Source organism: Fundulus heteroclitus, chromosome 19, assembly GCF_011125445.2.
Source record: "Fundulus heteroclitus isolate FHET01 chromosome 19, MU-UCD_Fhet_4.1, whole genome shotgun sequence".
Taxonomy (NCBI): Eukaryota; Metazoa; Chordata; class Actinopteri; order Cyprinodontiformes; family Fundulidae; genus Fundulus; species Fundulus heteroclitus.
The window spans coordinates 6,643,957-6,658,945 of NC_046379.1; the positions used below are offsets into that span (position 1 = coordinate 6,643,957).

The 14,989-nt window shown below is 36.3% G+C and overlaps 1 protein-coding gene and 2 long non-coding RNA genes across 6 annotated transcripts in view; 1 reads left to right on the forward strand and 2 right to left on the reverse strand.

Moving 5' to 3' along the window:
* The window catches only part of evla (Enah/Vasp-like a), a 57,370-nt gene that overhangs the window by 21,636 nt on the left and 20,745 nt on the right, over positions 1-14,989 (forward strand). For all 4 annotated transcript variants that reach the window (XM_012864562.3, XM_012864561.3, XM_012864559.3 and 1 more), the window contains exon 2: positions 14,001-14,169. In XM_012864562.3, the coding sequence (XP_012720016.2) occupies positions 14,001-14,169 (169 nt within the window). The remainder of the gene's footprint in view (positions 1-14,000; positions 14,170-14,989) is intronic.
* LOC118567040 lies at positions 3,079-3,924 on the reverse strand. The gene is made up of 3 exons (XR_004933440.1): positions 3,838-3,924; positions 3,272-3,486; positions 3,079-3,160 (listed from the first exon to the last, which is right to left on the reverse strand). It is a non-coding gene; the product is annotated as an uncharacterized LOC118567040 (long non-coding RNA).
* LOC118567039 lies at positions 4,398-4,989 on the reverse strand. The gene is made up of 3 exons (XR_004933439.1): positions 4,708-4,989; positions 4,571-4,593; positions 4,398-4,481 (listed from the first exon to the last, which is right to left on the reverse strand). It is a non-coding gene; the product is annotated as an uncharacterized LOC118567039 (long non-coding RNA).

Genomic DNA, 14,989 nt, shown 5'->3' on the forward strand with positions numbered 1-14,989 from the left:
TGTTTACTGTACTGAGGTTGTCTAGCATAAATACAGTATGTGATATTATATAACAGTTATGACTGTGAAAAGATAGGATTTGTTACAAGTACGATGAAACAGTATGACTAGATATGATGGTATGCTAAAGAGATCGTAAACCTTCTATTTTCTTTATTTTTCAAAAAGTTTTTATCCTTATCCTTTTATCCTTCCTTAGTAACACAGGTGTTACTCATGCATAATACTATGCATCCGCTCTTTTCTTGGGTGATTCTGCATCATTTGACATAGGCCATGCCCACCTCCGTCTTAACAAAGGAATAACCTATTTATCAGCAGCTTGATCACGATACATTGTTATAGTTTGCAATCGCCAGGTGGAATAAAATCGGACTGTAAGTTTAAAGCCACTGAACTGTGACTCTTTTGCAGGTACCAAGCCCCCTTAGATTTATCTTCCTCTTTGCCTGCAAGCCCTCTTGACGAGTGGTTTACACCACCATTGTCCGAATCGGTTTCTGGGACTCACAAACATCTGCAGGGTTGCCCAAGCCGAATAAAGTCTGTTTTCTGTGAAACCAACATTGGAATTTAACCATCCGACTACCATGGAAACGCTCTGCTTGTAACCTTTCTCAGCTGTTGCAGGAAAGCTGAGTCGAGATGCCGCAGAGCGGTCGCTTTCAGCTAGGCTGAGCTAAAAGCTGATCTGAAATCACCTGCTGCAATCTGTGCAGGCCCACACTGGAAACCTCAAGACACAACCACGGCAGGAAAGCTGTGTAGAGGTCCCAGCAGACCACTGGAGACGTGTAGGCGCATTGCACACCGGTTTTCACGAGGAGTCTTCCCCTTTACCTTACTCGCCACCCCGGGCCGAAGAACCAGCCCAAAGTTAATTGAACAGACACAAAGGTTGAGGTTTAGCAGAGTTAAGCAGGAACGTTTGGTTTTCTTCAAAAGTGTTTTCACTGTGTTTTAAAGCTTGACCGAGCTAACAGGCATAGTTTCTGCTAGCGTTCTTGAAACAAAGCTTTGTTGATGTGTTTGGGTGTGATTTACAGTTATAACAAACTTTAGTTCCATAAGGCTTTTATACACAGATGGGATATTAAAGTTTGTGTTGTCCGGCCCGTTCATTGCAACCAAATAGAGTCTTTTTTAATTGGTGCCGAATGTCTGCTTGTTTAGCACTAGCCCTTTTTAATAGATTACGGTTACCACTGAGTAAACGTGACTACAGTTTGTTTTATTCATAATGTTTGTTTTCTTTTCGCTCCACCATCATTTGATAGTGATACAAGCGTTAGTACAGCGTTAATAGGGAATATTAATGTGGGATTAAAGGTGTTTTGCATGACTTTAAGGTAAACTCAAGCTAGTGTAAACAATGGCCACAGGAAGTGCCCCATCACATAATTTCTGGTTGACCGTCCACTTACAGCGCCATCTAGCCTTCTCATTTACCAATTTGAGTATTAATTATTTCCTGGAGAAATAATTACATTAATGAAATGAAGTGTCCTAAAGGTTATTGATTATAACTTAGCAAATCATTTTTTAAATTGTCATTTCCTCGAATAATGTTTTATATAACTCAGGATTTGCATTGTGAATGGGTTGGAACTAGATTAGTTAAGCTAATTTGATCTCATAGTCTTTAAAATTAACTTAGGTAACTTAGATCTGCAGTAAACCAGGATTCACTGAATCATTTTTATTTGTCCTTTTGCTCTTTTGTGTTCATAGTTCCTTAGCTTTTTTTTTTTAATCTTCATTTTGCTTAGTAGTTTTAGTTAAGTTTCACTAGCCTCCTAAGGAGGATTTGTTGATTGAAATATAGTGTTAATTCAGATAAACAGTATTCTATAGTGATGTTCTCTGGATGTTCATTTTATTTCTGTTAATAGATTATTGAACTATCACTCTTTTATTCTATCTGTGTGCAGAGTTTGCTGTTAACAGATTGCCAGTGCTCGTATCATCCCTTTCAACTATTGTCCTGAAACCAGCTCTAGAGCTGATACCCAGCAGACAATACCTAACAGACAGTAATTTTTTTAAACAATAAATAACTTAAAACCATACATAATGGCACAACATAGTGATTTGTTTGAATGATGATACAATGATTGCTGATATAGTCTGTCACAATAAAATTTTCATTAGATTCAGGTATTTGAATCAAAACAGTATTTTTGTAATTATTTTTTTAAATTATTATAATAAGAGATTTCCTGATCATCTATAGTCTCATGCCTTGTGAATTTTAAAATAAAGTTGTATCTTATAACTTATGATATGGATCTTTCAATAAATCTTGGATCTTTACTCATTTAACCATATATATTAAAATGGATTGATATATTGTTACATCCCTATATTTATAACTCTTCCTACATTTTAAGCCTGGTTAAGTTGATCTTCTAGTCATATAATCTATAGACAGACAACAAAACTGTGAGAAATATATTCAGAATGTGCACAAATAAAACTTCACTGCAAACCTACACAAAAGTTGATTGACTATATCTCTATTATTAAATGTTCCACCCCCCTCCCAAGGTAATTATAAGTCTTTTGTGTTATATGGTGATAAATAACACTGTAGTTTAGTTTTATCCTAACATACAAAGTAAATGTAAACCATGTTTCTCGTCCACATTTTAAAATATCGTTAAAACTAATTATTTGCTTAGGGAATTTTCTAATTTGTGGTGTTTAATCTGTGTAATATTTTAAATGTTTTATCACCCTTTCAGGATCTATGTAAAAGTGTATTTTTTGCTTGTATTAAACTTTTACTTGTATAAAACCTATTTTAAAAACAATCACATTTGATGTTACGTTGCATCAGAAGCATTGTAGAGTTGTACCAGTAAATACATTAGGGTTAGTCTTCAAGACACTGATAAATACATAAAATTGCTCTTAAAAAGAGAAAAGCTGACCACTTTTGCTCATTGCTTTAATTCCAGTTATACCATGCACAGATGGAACTCAAAGGAGTAATTCAGAGGACATGCAGTTTTTAAGCACCACGCTTTGAACAGCTTGAACATTTCCTCTCATTTTCTTCTTCTTCTTTGATCTTCTTCAAATATTCATTCCATACACTACAGTCTTTTTCTTGTTTGCAAGGAAAAAACCAATAATAAATGGATGCAATGGTGCCGGGCTGTAAAAAGAACAAACAGTTAATTTTAACAACCAGGTTTGGAAAGTGGTACCCTAAACTGTAGCAGACAGAAGTTGGCAAAATTCTTTAGACGGTTTATTTTCTACATACCTGCTGTGCAACACCTCTGCCAGTTTGCAGATAGGTAGCAAGGTGTTCACAGTTGTTGCTCCCTAATTTATATGTGTCACATTTTTTAAGCACGGCTTCAATACGATCTTTGATGTCCTTTTTTTCTGGTTTAGGAAAACCTGGAATAGTCTCTTTCTGGTGATCACCTTCGTTTTCAAGTTGACCAAATTTAATGTCATTGCCATGGGGATTTCCTGTCAAAGTTAAAAGATTTAAAACCTATTAGGATGATTCATTATTATTTAGAAATGTTTTAAAAAATTAAATGTCCTTGCTGAATCCAAACCTTTACATTTGTTGACAAGCTGGAATTAGAGTGTAAACAGTTGACAGTTTGGATATCAAGTAAGGCACTTTTTGGTATTGTGCATGATCTATTCTCTTTATTTGACCATTCAGCAAACACATTTTTTTTCTAAATCTTAAAACATCTAGCCATTTTTAATTTTCAAATGAGCTGTAATTTTTTGTCCTCACGTCACAAACAGGCAAAACAGTAATTCATTCAAGATTTTCTATAATTTTTCTTTTAGATGAATGCCTACTTGTGCGGTGTATTATGTCACCATTGCCAGGGTACTCATTATCCACATACAAAGCATAGTGCTTGTACAAAGGGATGTCAGGTATGCAGGGACACTGTCTTGAGAATGAAATGAGATCTCCAAATTCATACTGTAAGAAAGAAAAGATGACAGTTAATGTATAACAGCACGGATAAGTGGTATAAATTCCTCTTCAGTTATATTATTTAATAGTACTTTTTAATTTTTACCTAAAAAAAGTGAAATGGTACAACAAAACAAATTTGTAAAGCAAAGATTTTCTAAGTGGAGTTAGTGTGATAAGTTAAAAATCAAATGCATTCTTATTATATTAGTTAACCTTCTCATTAAGAAGCCAAGCATATGATTCACAGGAACAAAATTCACAGGTGTTTTTAAATAAAAAAAAGATTGTCTTTTAAAATCTAACATTCTAATTTCACATCTTAAGTTAACATTCACATTTGTTCAACCAGTGTTCTTTTTTTTTTTACATTGTTTCCTTTAATAATCTTTTGCCTATAGAACTAGCTTGCATTAATAATGTATTCTTACCTCCACTGGCTTTGGTAGAATTATAATCAAGAGCTGAAATATGACAACCGATAGGAATAGCGCCTTCATTTTGAAAAGACACGAAGAACCTTCAAAAAGTTGAAAATATAAAAGTATCACATTGGGCAGAATCATTTAATATTATATTTTCACTGGAGAAATAAGCACATATACATACCACTTAGAAGAGGTTGAGTATCACTGTCAGAATAAAAATAAAAAGTAGGTAAGAACTTTGAAATGTTAGTCCTTTGTAAGACAGTTTTTGTAAATGTGAGAGACTAAGAAAACATTGTCAGTATTTCACTTCTTTACCTTTGAAGAAAATCTGTGAAGTGTTTCTGCAAAGATCCTTCCTTCTTCTGGGAGATGTTGGAAGTTGGCAAGAGTGGAAAAGGGTACCCTTTTTATACAGCTTAGAGTACTCCATAAAATTTGATTGAGCTCTTGTCCAAATTGTATGTAAAGTGTCTGAAAGGAGATGGTGGCAGTTATCAACATTTACATCTATGCAAAGCTGGTTCATTTATTTTCATGTACTTTAAAAAAAACAGCAATGATCACACTGGTATGAGCTTCACATCAGAGTAAGTTGACGATTAAATAAGTAAAGTTTGCTATTGTTAAGGCCCCCCCGTGTTAAATACACACATAATAAAATGAAGGACTTAATAATATAAAATGGCTTGAAAGAGTAGCTAATAATATGGATGTGTGTGCCATTACATGTGACAAAATAATAAAAAGAAGATATTTCTTCAACAATTGATCACGGAGTCCGTATTTTCACTGCAACCTTTTTTATTGTTTCATATTTATTCACACCAACATTTTTAAAAGATGTTTTTATTTTTGTTTCATACCGATTTACAACACAACATTTTTACAGCCTGTTTTTACTCCACCATAAATATTTCTTTTCCTTTTATTTTAGCATCCTAGTATTTCTGAAACAATGGTTCATTTCTGCCTCTAACTTTTCTAACTGTTTTTTTACCCAATGGATTTACGCCTGCCCTTTTATTTCCTTCTCCTCTTTTCCACTTAGTGCATTTCTACTTCGTGTTTTAAAAGCAACATTTTTAAAGCCTGTTTTTACTCCACCATAAATATTTCTTTCTATTTTATTTAAACCTTCTATTTCTGAAACAATGATTAATTTCTGCCTCTAACTTTCCTAACTGTTTTTTTACCCAAAGGATTTACGCCTGCCCTTTTATTTCCTTCCATCTTTTAAAAATGTTGGTGTGAATAAATATGAATGAATGAATGAATGAAAATGAATGAAAACTTTATTGTCATTGTCACAAGAACAACGAAATTTAAAAAGTGCCATCGATCCGTGCATATGTTTAAAAAAACAATAATAAATAAATAATAAATAAATCTCTGTCCCTCAATTTACACACAATATAAATAACAAATAACTGATAAAAACAACTAAAAAATTAAAAATAGCACATTCTCACACACATCATCCATGATAATTAATGGTTATTTTTTGTTGCATTTAGTTTTGTTATTGTTGTCGGGTAAAAACTGTCTCTAAAACGGTTGGTTCTTGTTCTGATTGCTCTGTATCGTCTGCCTGAAGGCAACAGTGTAAACAGAGAATGTCCAGGATGAGAAGTGTCCTTTGTGTTGGGTTGTGCCTTTTTTAGACAGCGGTCGCTGTGCAAGTCCTCCAATGAGGGGAGAGGGCAGCCAATGATTTTTTGGGCTGTATTTACAATCCTTTGTAGAGCTTTCTTTATGAAACATATGAAACAATAAAAAAATATGAAACAATAAAAAAGGTTGCAGTGGAAATACAGAACAAAAAATCCCCACTTGAAATAAATACACAAAAACAAAATAAAGACTTCAATAAAAACGTATAACAGAAAACAAGTGGTTTAAAAATAAGTCAGCATAAAAGCAAGAAGAAAAGTAAAAATAAAAGTGTAATTTAAAATATATATATTTTGATGAATAATTGATCAATCATTGAAGAAATATCTTCTTTTTATTATTTTGTCACATGTAATGGCACCCAAATTCATATTATTAGCTACTTTTTCAAGCCATTTTATATTATTAAGTCCTTCATTTATTTATGTGTGTATTTTTAATTATGGCAGGATTGGTACTCCATATGCGTTAACCGGCTGGTGTTATTAAGTCCTTTAGAATGATTAAAAAGGTCTCAATAAATATAGTTTATATATTTTTGTGCATCATTTTGCATTTAGCATATTTCTATATGAAGAGCAGTTGTACAGAAGTCTCCAGGTGTTATTAAATATATCAAAGTCATATCAACTTATGACCTGTTCAAAATTTACAAAAGAAATGTTCTGAATCTATTTTTTCAGGGAGTATTCTATTATCTTATAAGGCTAAAAACTGATCACGCAGTCAATTGATCAACCTTTACTTATTGAACAGTCAGGTGTATCACAAGGACCTTTACACACACAGGTTAATCAGGACAGACATTGAACCATTCGAAACACACAATGAATGGATGAAAGTGAAGAGATAGATTAAACAAATAATTACCATTGTGGAATATATTATTAAACCACCCTTGTTTTCTTGAATTTCTTGTTCAAAAAGGTATGTTACCTGAGGAATACGATGAACACAACAAAAAACAAGGGTGGTCTGATAATTTATTCCATAAATGTGAATGGCTGGTAAAACAGTAACAAGCAACAGCATACCAACCAATTATAGAGGATGAGAAAAAAAACTAATTAAGTGGACTTTTAGGAAACTCTGGAGATATTTACATGTTTAATAGGGATAAAGTTATTCAAATATAAGTCTATATTAAATACCCGTTCTTCACTTGTAAAAAGAACAAGTGAAGTTGCCTTTCTTGCATTACAGTGTGAAAAGATAAAAGTAGTCACTTTGTTTAACCACCAACTGAAACTGTACAGGGGTAACTGTGATGAAGGTTTGCTGAACGATAACACAGGCAAATCTCTTTTCAATATAACTGTGTCTTTTTGAAATATTTAAATAACTGGAGTTATTAAAATTTCAGCAGCACACACGCAATATCCCAACCAGCATTTCTTGTGTTCTCACATGTAATTTTAATTTAATCAAAAGTGGTCAGATAAAACTTCATGAAACAATGAGGCCCTCTGACCAAATGTGTAGAGCGGTTTCATCAGTTTCTTTATTTGTATTCCAATAAGAGATTTGTTTTAGTATCTATTTGGAAAATGAGTTAATCCCTCTCTTAGGTTTTGTTTGTCAAAGTTTATTTTGCCCCATCTTTTTTTCTCTGGCTTCAGGTAAGTTGTTTACTTTCAACTTTGTCTGATGAATCTAGTAGTAAGTACTTATCATTGACTGATTTTTGCAATTAAGTATGTCTGAACTGATTCCCTTGTATGTTTCAGCGTGTCTCCCCTTTGGGATTCGTGTGCTCAAACATAGTAGTTTGAGATCATATGGTTAGAGCGGTTGTCTAGGGGGCACAGCCATAGTGTTCGTGAGGTTGAGATTGTGGTGGATATTAATCGTTATCAAGAAGGAAAGTACATTCTCTTTAATTAAGAGAAAGATCCATCTTTGTCTTTGCAATTTTATTCAAAGGCATGAAGCGTTTGAATGTCTCTGTCCCAACACAGTCAGGAAACAGGGTGAGAAGAACTTTTATTACATTCTGGGTTAACATAGGGAGTGGGAGTTGCCTTCAGCTGAGAAAATACGAGTGCACACACTGGTACGATCCAGTTCTTATCTAACGCAACTCTTCTCTGTGTCCCTGGTTAAAGAAAACGCAATAATATATTTGTAAGCATGTGAGCTTCTTTCACACAGGAAAGTTATGCAAGTGCATCTGGACAAGATATGAGCAGAATTACATACATCAATTAAATTTTCCACAACAATAGCTGAGCACTATAAAATATGTGTTGGTGACAAACGGCTCAAAGAAGATGAAAAAGCAACTTTAAGGGAGAATTTAATTGAAATGGGTGTTTTGACGTTGCCTTCAAAACTTGATGATTTGGGTTCTCATGTTGTAAACCCTAATCTTTTGGATTTTGAACAACAAACGAATATGTTAAAGTTAAAACTGGCTGGAGAAGGGAGGTCAATGAGAGGTACTGGCCAGCTGCCTGCTCTTTCAATCAGCACCAATTAGGAGCTCTGAAACACAGAGATGTACAAAAAGGCCCTGGAGAGGTCTTGGACTGTAACACATTACCAATCATAGGCAAAATGCATTTTTATGGGCAAAACCTTCAGGAATCAGCACTGTCTAGCAAATTCCCAACTTGGACAAAGTGCAGGAGAGCAGGCAATGTGGGGCTGAAGGGATATAGGGAGGAGAGAGCGGTGGGAGGAACGCGTCCAGGGAGGGACTTGCTGGGTTGAGCATGGAACCCGTTTATAGCTCCTTGCAGTTTTAGTTATTATAGAAATTCTGTAAATCAAAAGACAATTTGAAGAAGACTGAACAAGAAAGGATGGTTTGGAAAGGTTGAGGCTCAACACCAGGATAACAAACCTAAACACATCAGAAAATCTGTAACATGTGTGAAAGAGGAAAAAGTCATGGTTTGTTGCAATAGTTAGAAATCCACTGCTTGAAGTTGTTGCAGCTGATGATGGGTCTATAAACTGTTGGATCAGGAGGTATACTTAATATGGGTCCTCTACACATTACATTTCCATTATTCCTTTTGTTTTGAATGCAGAGTATATAGCTTTGTGCAGAAATTTTATATGTTGGAGCCTATATTTATGTACAAAGCTATTGTAGGTTTCCCTAACCTTAGTTGGCTGGCATAATTTTGTAGTTTGGGCAGGAACTCTTAACAGAAAGTTTAAAAAAATCAGATGTTGTATTGCTCTTCAAACCCTTCCAAAAGTGATTTTGTGCAGAAGCTGATAAATTGTTCTTTAAGTTTATCTTATTGTTCTTACACAGACTCAGACAAACTCAGCAATTCAGCATAGGGCAGAAAGTCACATAAGACATTTTTAGATCATTCTCTTGATGTGGCAACCATTCTGATCGTATTTTGACAGGCTTATTAAAGAGTAGTGTGTGGAGGACAGCTTTAAAGATATACAAGTTGTCATAAATGCTGATAAACTTTTTTTTTAAGGTGGCCATGTCTGAGTTGCCACTTGAACTAACACAAAGGCCTCTAGTGTTAATTTTTCTAACACCAAACTTTTTATGTTTTTTTTTTTATATTCATGACACAGTAAACTGATAAATGTCCTGTCATACAACTGCTTTTTTGTTTAAATACTGTACGATTGGTTGATTAGAAGAGGAGGTTCTTGAGTTTAAAAGTCTAACAAATGAGGTTTAGATGAATGTTCAAGCTGGAGACTCACACTCCGCGCACCTGCATCTGCGCACCAGCCAATCTCCCCCTGTCATTACTTCCAAATTGTTTTTTCTTTACCAACTTCAACTGATCCAATCTTGTATCGATACCAAGGACACAAAAACAACAGCATTTGTGGTTTTCGGTATTATTTTTTTATTTGAGTCATGTTATGCAGTTTTCTATTCCTCTTTGTCTGCTCTGCTCCTCATGATTGAGCCACACTCAAAGCAGAACTAAAGAAGACACTTTTCTATGATTTCAACATCTTCTCCCAGCTCAGGGCGTCCAGCTAGTCGGTTTAGACTGCTCCAGAAATAGGAGCTGCTTTCGTAAGGAGAGACTCGGACGCCTCCCTCCACGTTCCAGTTAGACTCCGGTGGTCCGTCGAGTCTCTGAAGTGGAGAAATGTGTTTGTTATGTGATTAGAGACTCTGTCAGACACATTCAGATGCGCAGGAAGCACACAGTCTGCAGCTATCCCACATTGTTTAACACTTACCACAGAAGAACGTAGATTTAAAGGCTTGTCAGTGATTGCTCATTGTTTTCCATGAGAAAAAAACAAAAAAAAATTGCCTTAAACCTGATAAAAATAACGATGCATATTTACAGCTGTATTTCAATAAATAAGGATATCATCACAGAGCTCCTTTTATATGAGTAGTTCAGTTTAAACGGTGGGCCTGGAGCAAGTTCATTACACACAGCAGGATACATTACAATCCTCTACATCTAAAAAATTTGAATAAAAAAGATAAAAATACCAAAATTAGATAATTATGACTTTAATGAAAAGGATTTTCAGTACAGAAATATGAAACTACTGAGAAGTATGTCCATGTACTGTACAGTGTAGAGACTTAGTACATTGTCAGGGCTTCTTTTGCATGAATTACTGCTTCAGTGCAGCGAGGCGTGGTTTTGCCACATTTTTTCCTTCCACTCAACTTTCCATTAGTATGCATGAATACAGCACTCTATGATCAGCCAGCATCTTTAGCAGTTATGTTTTGTTGCATGCCCTTCTTGATTAGTGGGTCACTGATTGTCTCCTGGACAACATTCAAGCCATAGATTCACATTTCTGTATTAAAAATCCTTTGTGTTGGTCTTGTGCAGTATTTAGCTTTTTGGAGAAACTTAATTTTTGGTTTTCATTAACTGTGAGTCATAACAATCAAATAATCTGTGTCTAATTAATCTTTGTGACTTGGCGTTGTTCAAAGTAAAACAGGAGGCGAATCATTTATTTTAATGAAATTCTTGGATTAACTGGAATGAAATGAGTTGTGATGTGCTTCTGAATGCTTCTGATGTTGTAATTGAAGAGCTTCTTAATCACATCTACTTATAAAAGCTTCTTGTTTGACTTCAAAGCTGCTGGTCATCCATTCTTATTGTGCCACATCTCTGGCCTGCGTGTAAAATCACTTCTCTCCGCCTCATTGCGGCATCCTCACATGATATCACTGTTACTGATTTGCACGGCAGATTGGTGGATGTCTTGACAGTAATTGTTCAGAAAAATAAAAGACGTCTTCTTTAAGAACAATATACTGGGCTGTTCAGATTATACAGAGGCTTTCTTCAGATTTCACTGTAGAAAGAGTCATCTGTGTGCAGCTGGCACATGTCAAACTCGTTCTTTTGTTTTGGGATTTCACCACGAGTTGATTTTTAGATTAAAGCCTCTAACTGTAAAGGATGATTTGGGTTTATCCAGTTGCTTTGAGTTTGGATTGGTCACCAGAAGAAGAACTTTATCATCACTGCTGAGCTGTTTGTTGCTGAGAAAAGGAAAGTGGAGAAGATGTGACGGGTAAAGAGTGAGATTAAGATCTGAGATGGAGCTGAGGAGGCTGTGCAGGGGGTCTCTGGACCGCCGTGTCCTGCAGAGCAGCATGTTGAGGTAAGAGGTTGTCAGGGAAAGGCATCACTTTGGCATTAAAGTTCAATTGTCTTCAAGTTTTTTTTAGACCTGAAAAAAGTGCAGAGCACTTTGCAAAATAAATCCTACCCTTTAAACTTCCCATGTTTTATCTCACTGAAACTGCAAACTTAAATTTATTTAATTGCTTTTATACGACAAGTCAGCACAAAGTAGTGCAAGATCGTAAAAGTGAAAGGGAAATTATACATTGTTTTCAGTATGATTCATGAACAAAAATGAAAAGTGTGGTGTACATGTGGAGCTTTTTTGGACTATGCCTCACACCATCTTCACACAATGGCAGAGCCTTTAATTCATAACTGTTGTTTGGTCTATATTAAATACACATTTTGTGAATTTATTTTCTGTGCCGCAGGCTGCAGTGTTGTGAAAATCATTTGCCGCCTTACAGATTTCTTCCATTTTTGCTTTTTTCCACTTTAAATGTTTCAATTCATCAATCTGATTTTAATATCAGATAAAGATAAACCTGAGTAAACTGGGATTAACCACGATTTGTTTGATTTTTCGCCGACCACACCCTGGACTGATTACTGCATCTCATTTGCCTTAAATAGAAACTGCCAACACAAAGTGGCCTACCAAAATTACTCCGAGAGCACCTCATCTCATCCAGGAGGTCAAACAAGAACAAGACCTGAATCTCTGCAGGCCTCACTTGCATTAGTCAAGGTTGGAGTTCCTGTTTCAACAACAAGGAAGTGATGGGATAAAGATTAAAGCGTGGGAGAGTTCAAAGGTTAATATCATTACTGACCAAAAAAAGCACAGAAGCCTGTTTTACACTTTACACCAAAAAAAAAACAAAAAAACGCTTGATCCCGAAGACTGTCGATATCTGGTCTCGTCACTGTCCTGGATCAGACCAGTGGCAGTGGTGTCATCTCCAAACTTCAGGAGCTTCACAGACAGGTCCAATGAGGTGTAAAGATTTGTACAGAAAAGATATGGGGGGTTTCCTGCTCCCTAGCCTCACTTATGTGGTGGTGATAGTGTGATGATATGGGCAAAAATGGCGTCTTGGGAAATTTTCATCCCCAAAACCACCATAAAAACACAGCTAGGCCTGTCTTGCTATATTAAAACTTGTGTCTCATTACATCTGGTGTCAAAATAAAAAAAGAAATCACACCAACAGTCAAACATTGTGGTGGGAATATGATGGTCTGGGGCCTTTCTGCTGATTTAGGACCAGGAAGACTTGTAAACATGAATTGTGCTCTCCAGCAGAAAATCCTGAAGATCATCAGTTTGTATCCTTGATATCAAGCACACAGGACAATGATCCAGAGAACACCGGCAGGTCCACCTCTGAATGGCTCAAAAATGATAAATGAAGGTGTTTTTGGAAACCTTTGATCTGCCCAAAGTCTGAAATTAGATCCAACTGAGATTCTGTGGAATGAGCCCTAACAACTGATTATATGGGCTTTAGGGCGATTCATTCTTTACATAAGACCAGGTGTGTTTGGAGAGATAGTTTTTTTCATTAGTAAATTAAATTATTTATTAATGCATCTGTTTCCTAATTCAGGTTATCTTTGCCTGACATAAAAAATGGTGATGTAAAACATTTAATTGAGATGACAAAAAAATCTAAACAGAAAAGCTCATCAGGAGTTCCTGCTCTGACACCAGAAACAAAAAAAGTTGCTTTTCATTTACCTGCCGTTGGTTAGTTGTTTGTAACTAAGTGATTTGCATGGATTTATATTTCCCTACATGGTGATGGAGCTGAAACTGAACTCACACTTAAAATAAAAAGCTTAACCTTATATGTTTGGATCATATGTGCTCCCGTTGGTGATGTTAGCCAATCCCCGGTGTGTCTTTCATGGGCATTCGCCCTGTTAGCTGAAGAAATAAAGGATTCTCACACTAGTGATGTGCTGACGGATCAAACACTTGTGTTTTTACGCACCTTCTATCATTATCCTCAACACACACACTTCTTTGTGCCACAGAGAAGACCACCACAGAAACTGGAATCCTCCTGGGTTCAGTTTTAGGCTTGAGTTTTTTATAAATGGATACCCAGCCCCTGCCCTATAATCACTGGCTGGCAAATTCCTCTAGAGGCTGGATGTTTTTCCTGCAGTGGTTAAAAACAAGGAGGTGGGGCGACCCGTTTCATATTGAATTTTACAGTAATTGGCTTTTATTGCTGCCAGAAACGGGCAAAACGGACCACAACAGCTCAGCATAATGTTTCAGCAGTTCAATGGGGCAAATAAATGCTCTTTAATCCACACGTTAACGTGGACGTCCCTCTGTCCTCCTACCCTCTGTCTCCTCCCCCGCAGCGAGCAGAGCATCTGCCAGGCGCGGGCCTCTGTGATGGTCTACGATGACGCCAGTAAGAAGTGGGTGCCCATCAAGCCGGGGCAGCAGGGCTTCAGCCGCATTAACATCTACCACAACACTGCCAACAACACCTTCAGAGTGGTGGGAGTCAAACTACAGGACCAGCAGGTGAGAGAAACTGTGGACATTACATCCACGCGTAGTCATAGTTAAAACCGTAAAGTGTTTGCTTTATTAAATGGTAACTGAATGGTAAAAGGTCCTGGCCTGTGGGGTACCACAGGGCTCAGTTCTAGAACCAATCCGATTCATTTTATACATTCTCCTCCTGGATGCCTTGATTTTAGAACTTGGTGTTATGCAGTGGGGGTTCTAGACCAAATTTAGCAGGGGGGCAGGGTGGGGCCAATGTTTTTTCACAGGGGCACAGAACAAAAGATTGGGGGGGGGGGGGGGGGGACTTAACAGGTCAACATTTTATCCTTTAATATATTAAGAAAGCCAAAGAGCCAATTGTGGCTTTGGAACTGCAGGTTGCAGACCCCTGATCTTTTCTCAATACAGCGGGAGCTTAACGTGAAACAGCTTAATTTTTAATTGTTATTTTTTTATATATTTTTCAATTATTTTGTTATTTTATTATTGGGTAAAAACATAAACGAAAAAAATACAACTGATCCAAATGACCAGTCAGTCACGGTATCTTTGTCAGCATTTATCATCCTAAGAAGTTTAATATCATGCTTTTAGTGCAGGGGCCAGGATCAGTTCTACAGGGGCACAGGCCCCTGTTGGCCCCTGTCTAGAACCGCCCCTGATGTTATGTTACGTGTAATTTTGCGGGCCTTTTATCTGCTGTGCCTTTTGTTTTCAAATACCCTTCGTCTTTGTATATTTAGCCTCTGATAAGCACTTTGTGGTTGTGTGCGGAAGGTGTTGAATAAAGACAGTTTTAATAATTTCCTCTTGTTTTTTTGTTGTTGTTTTT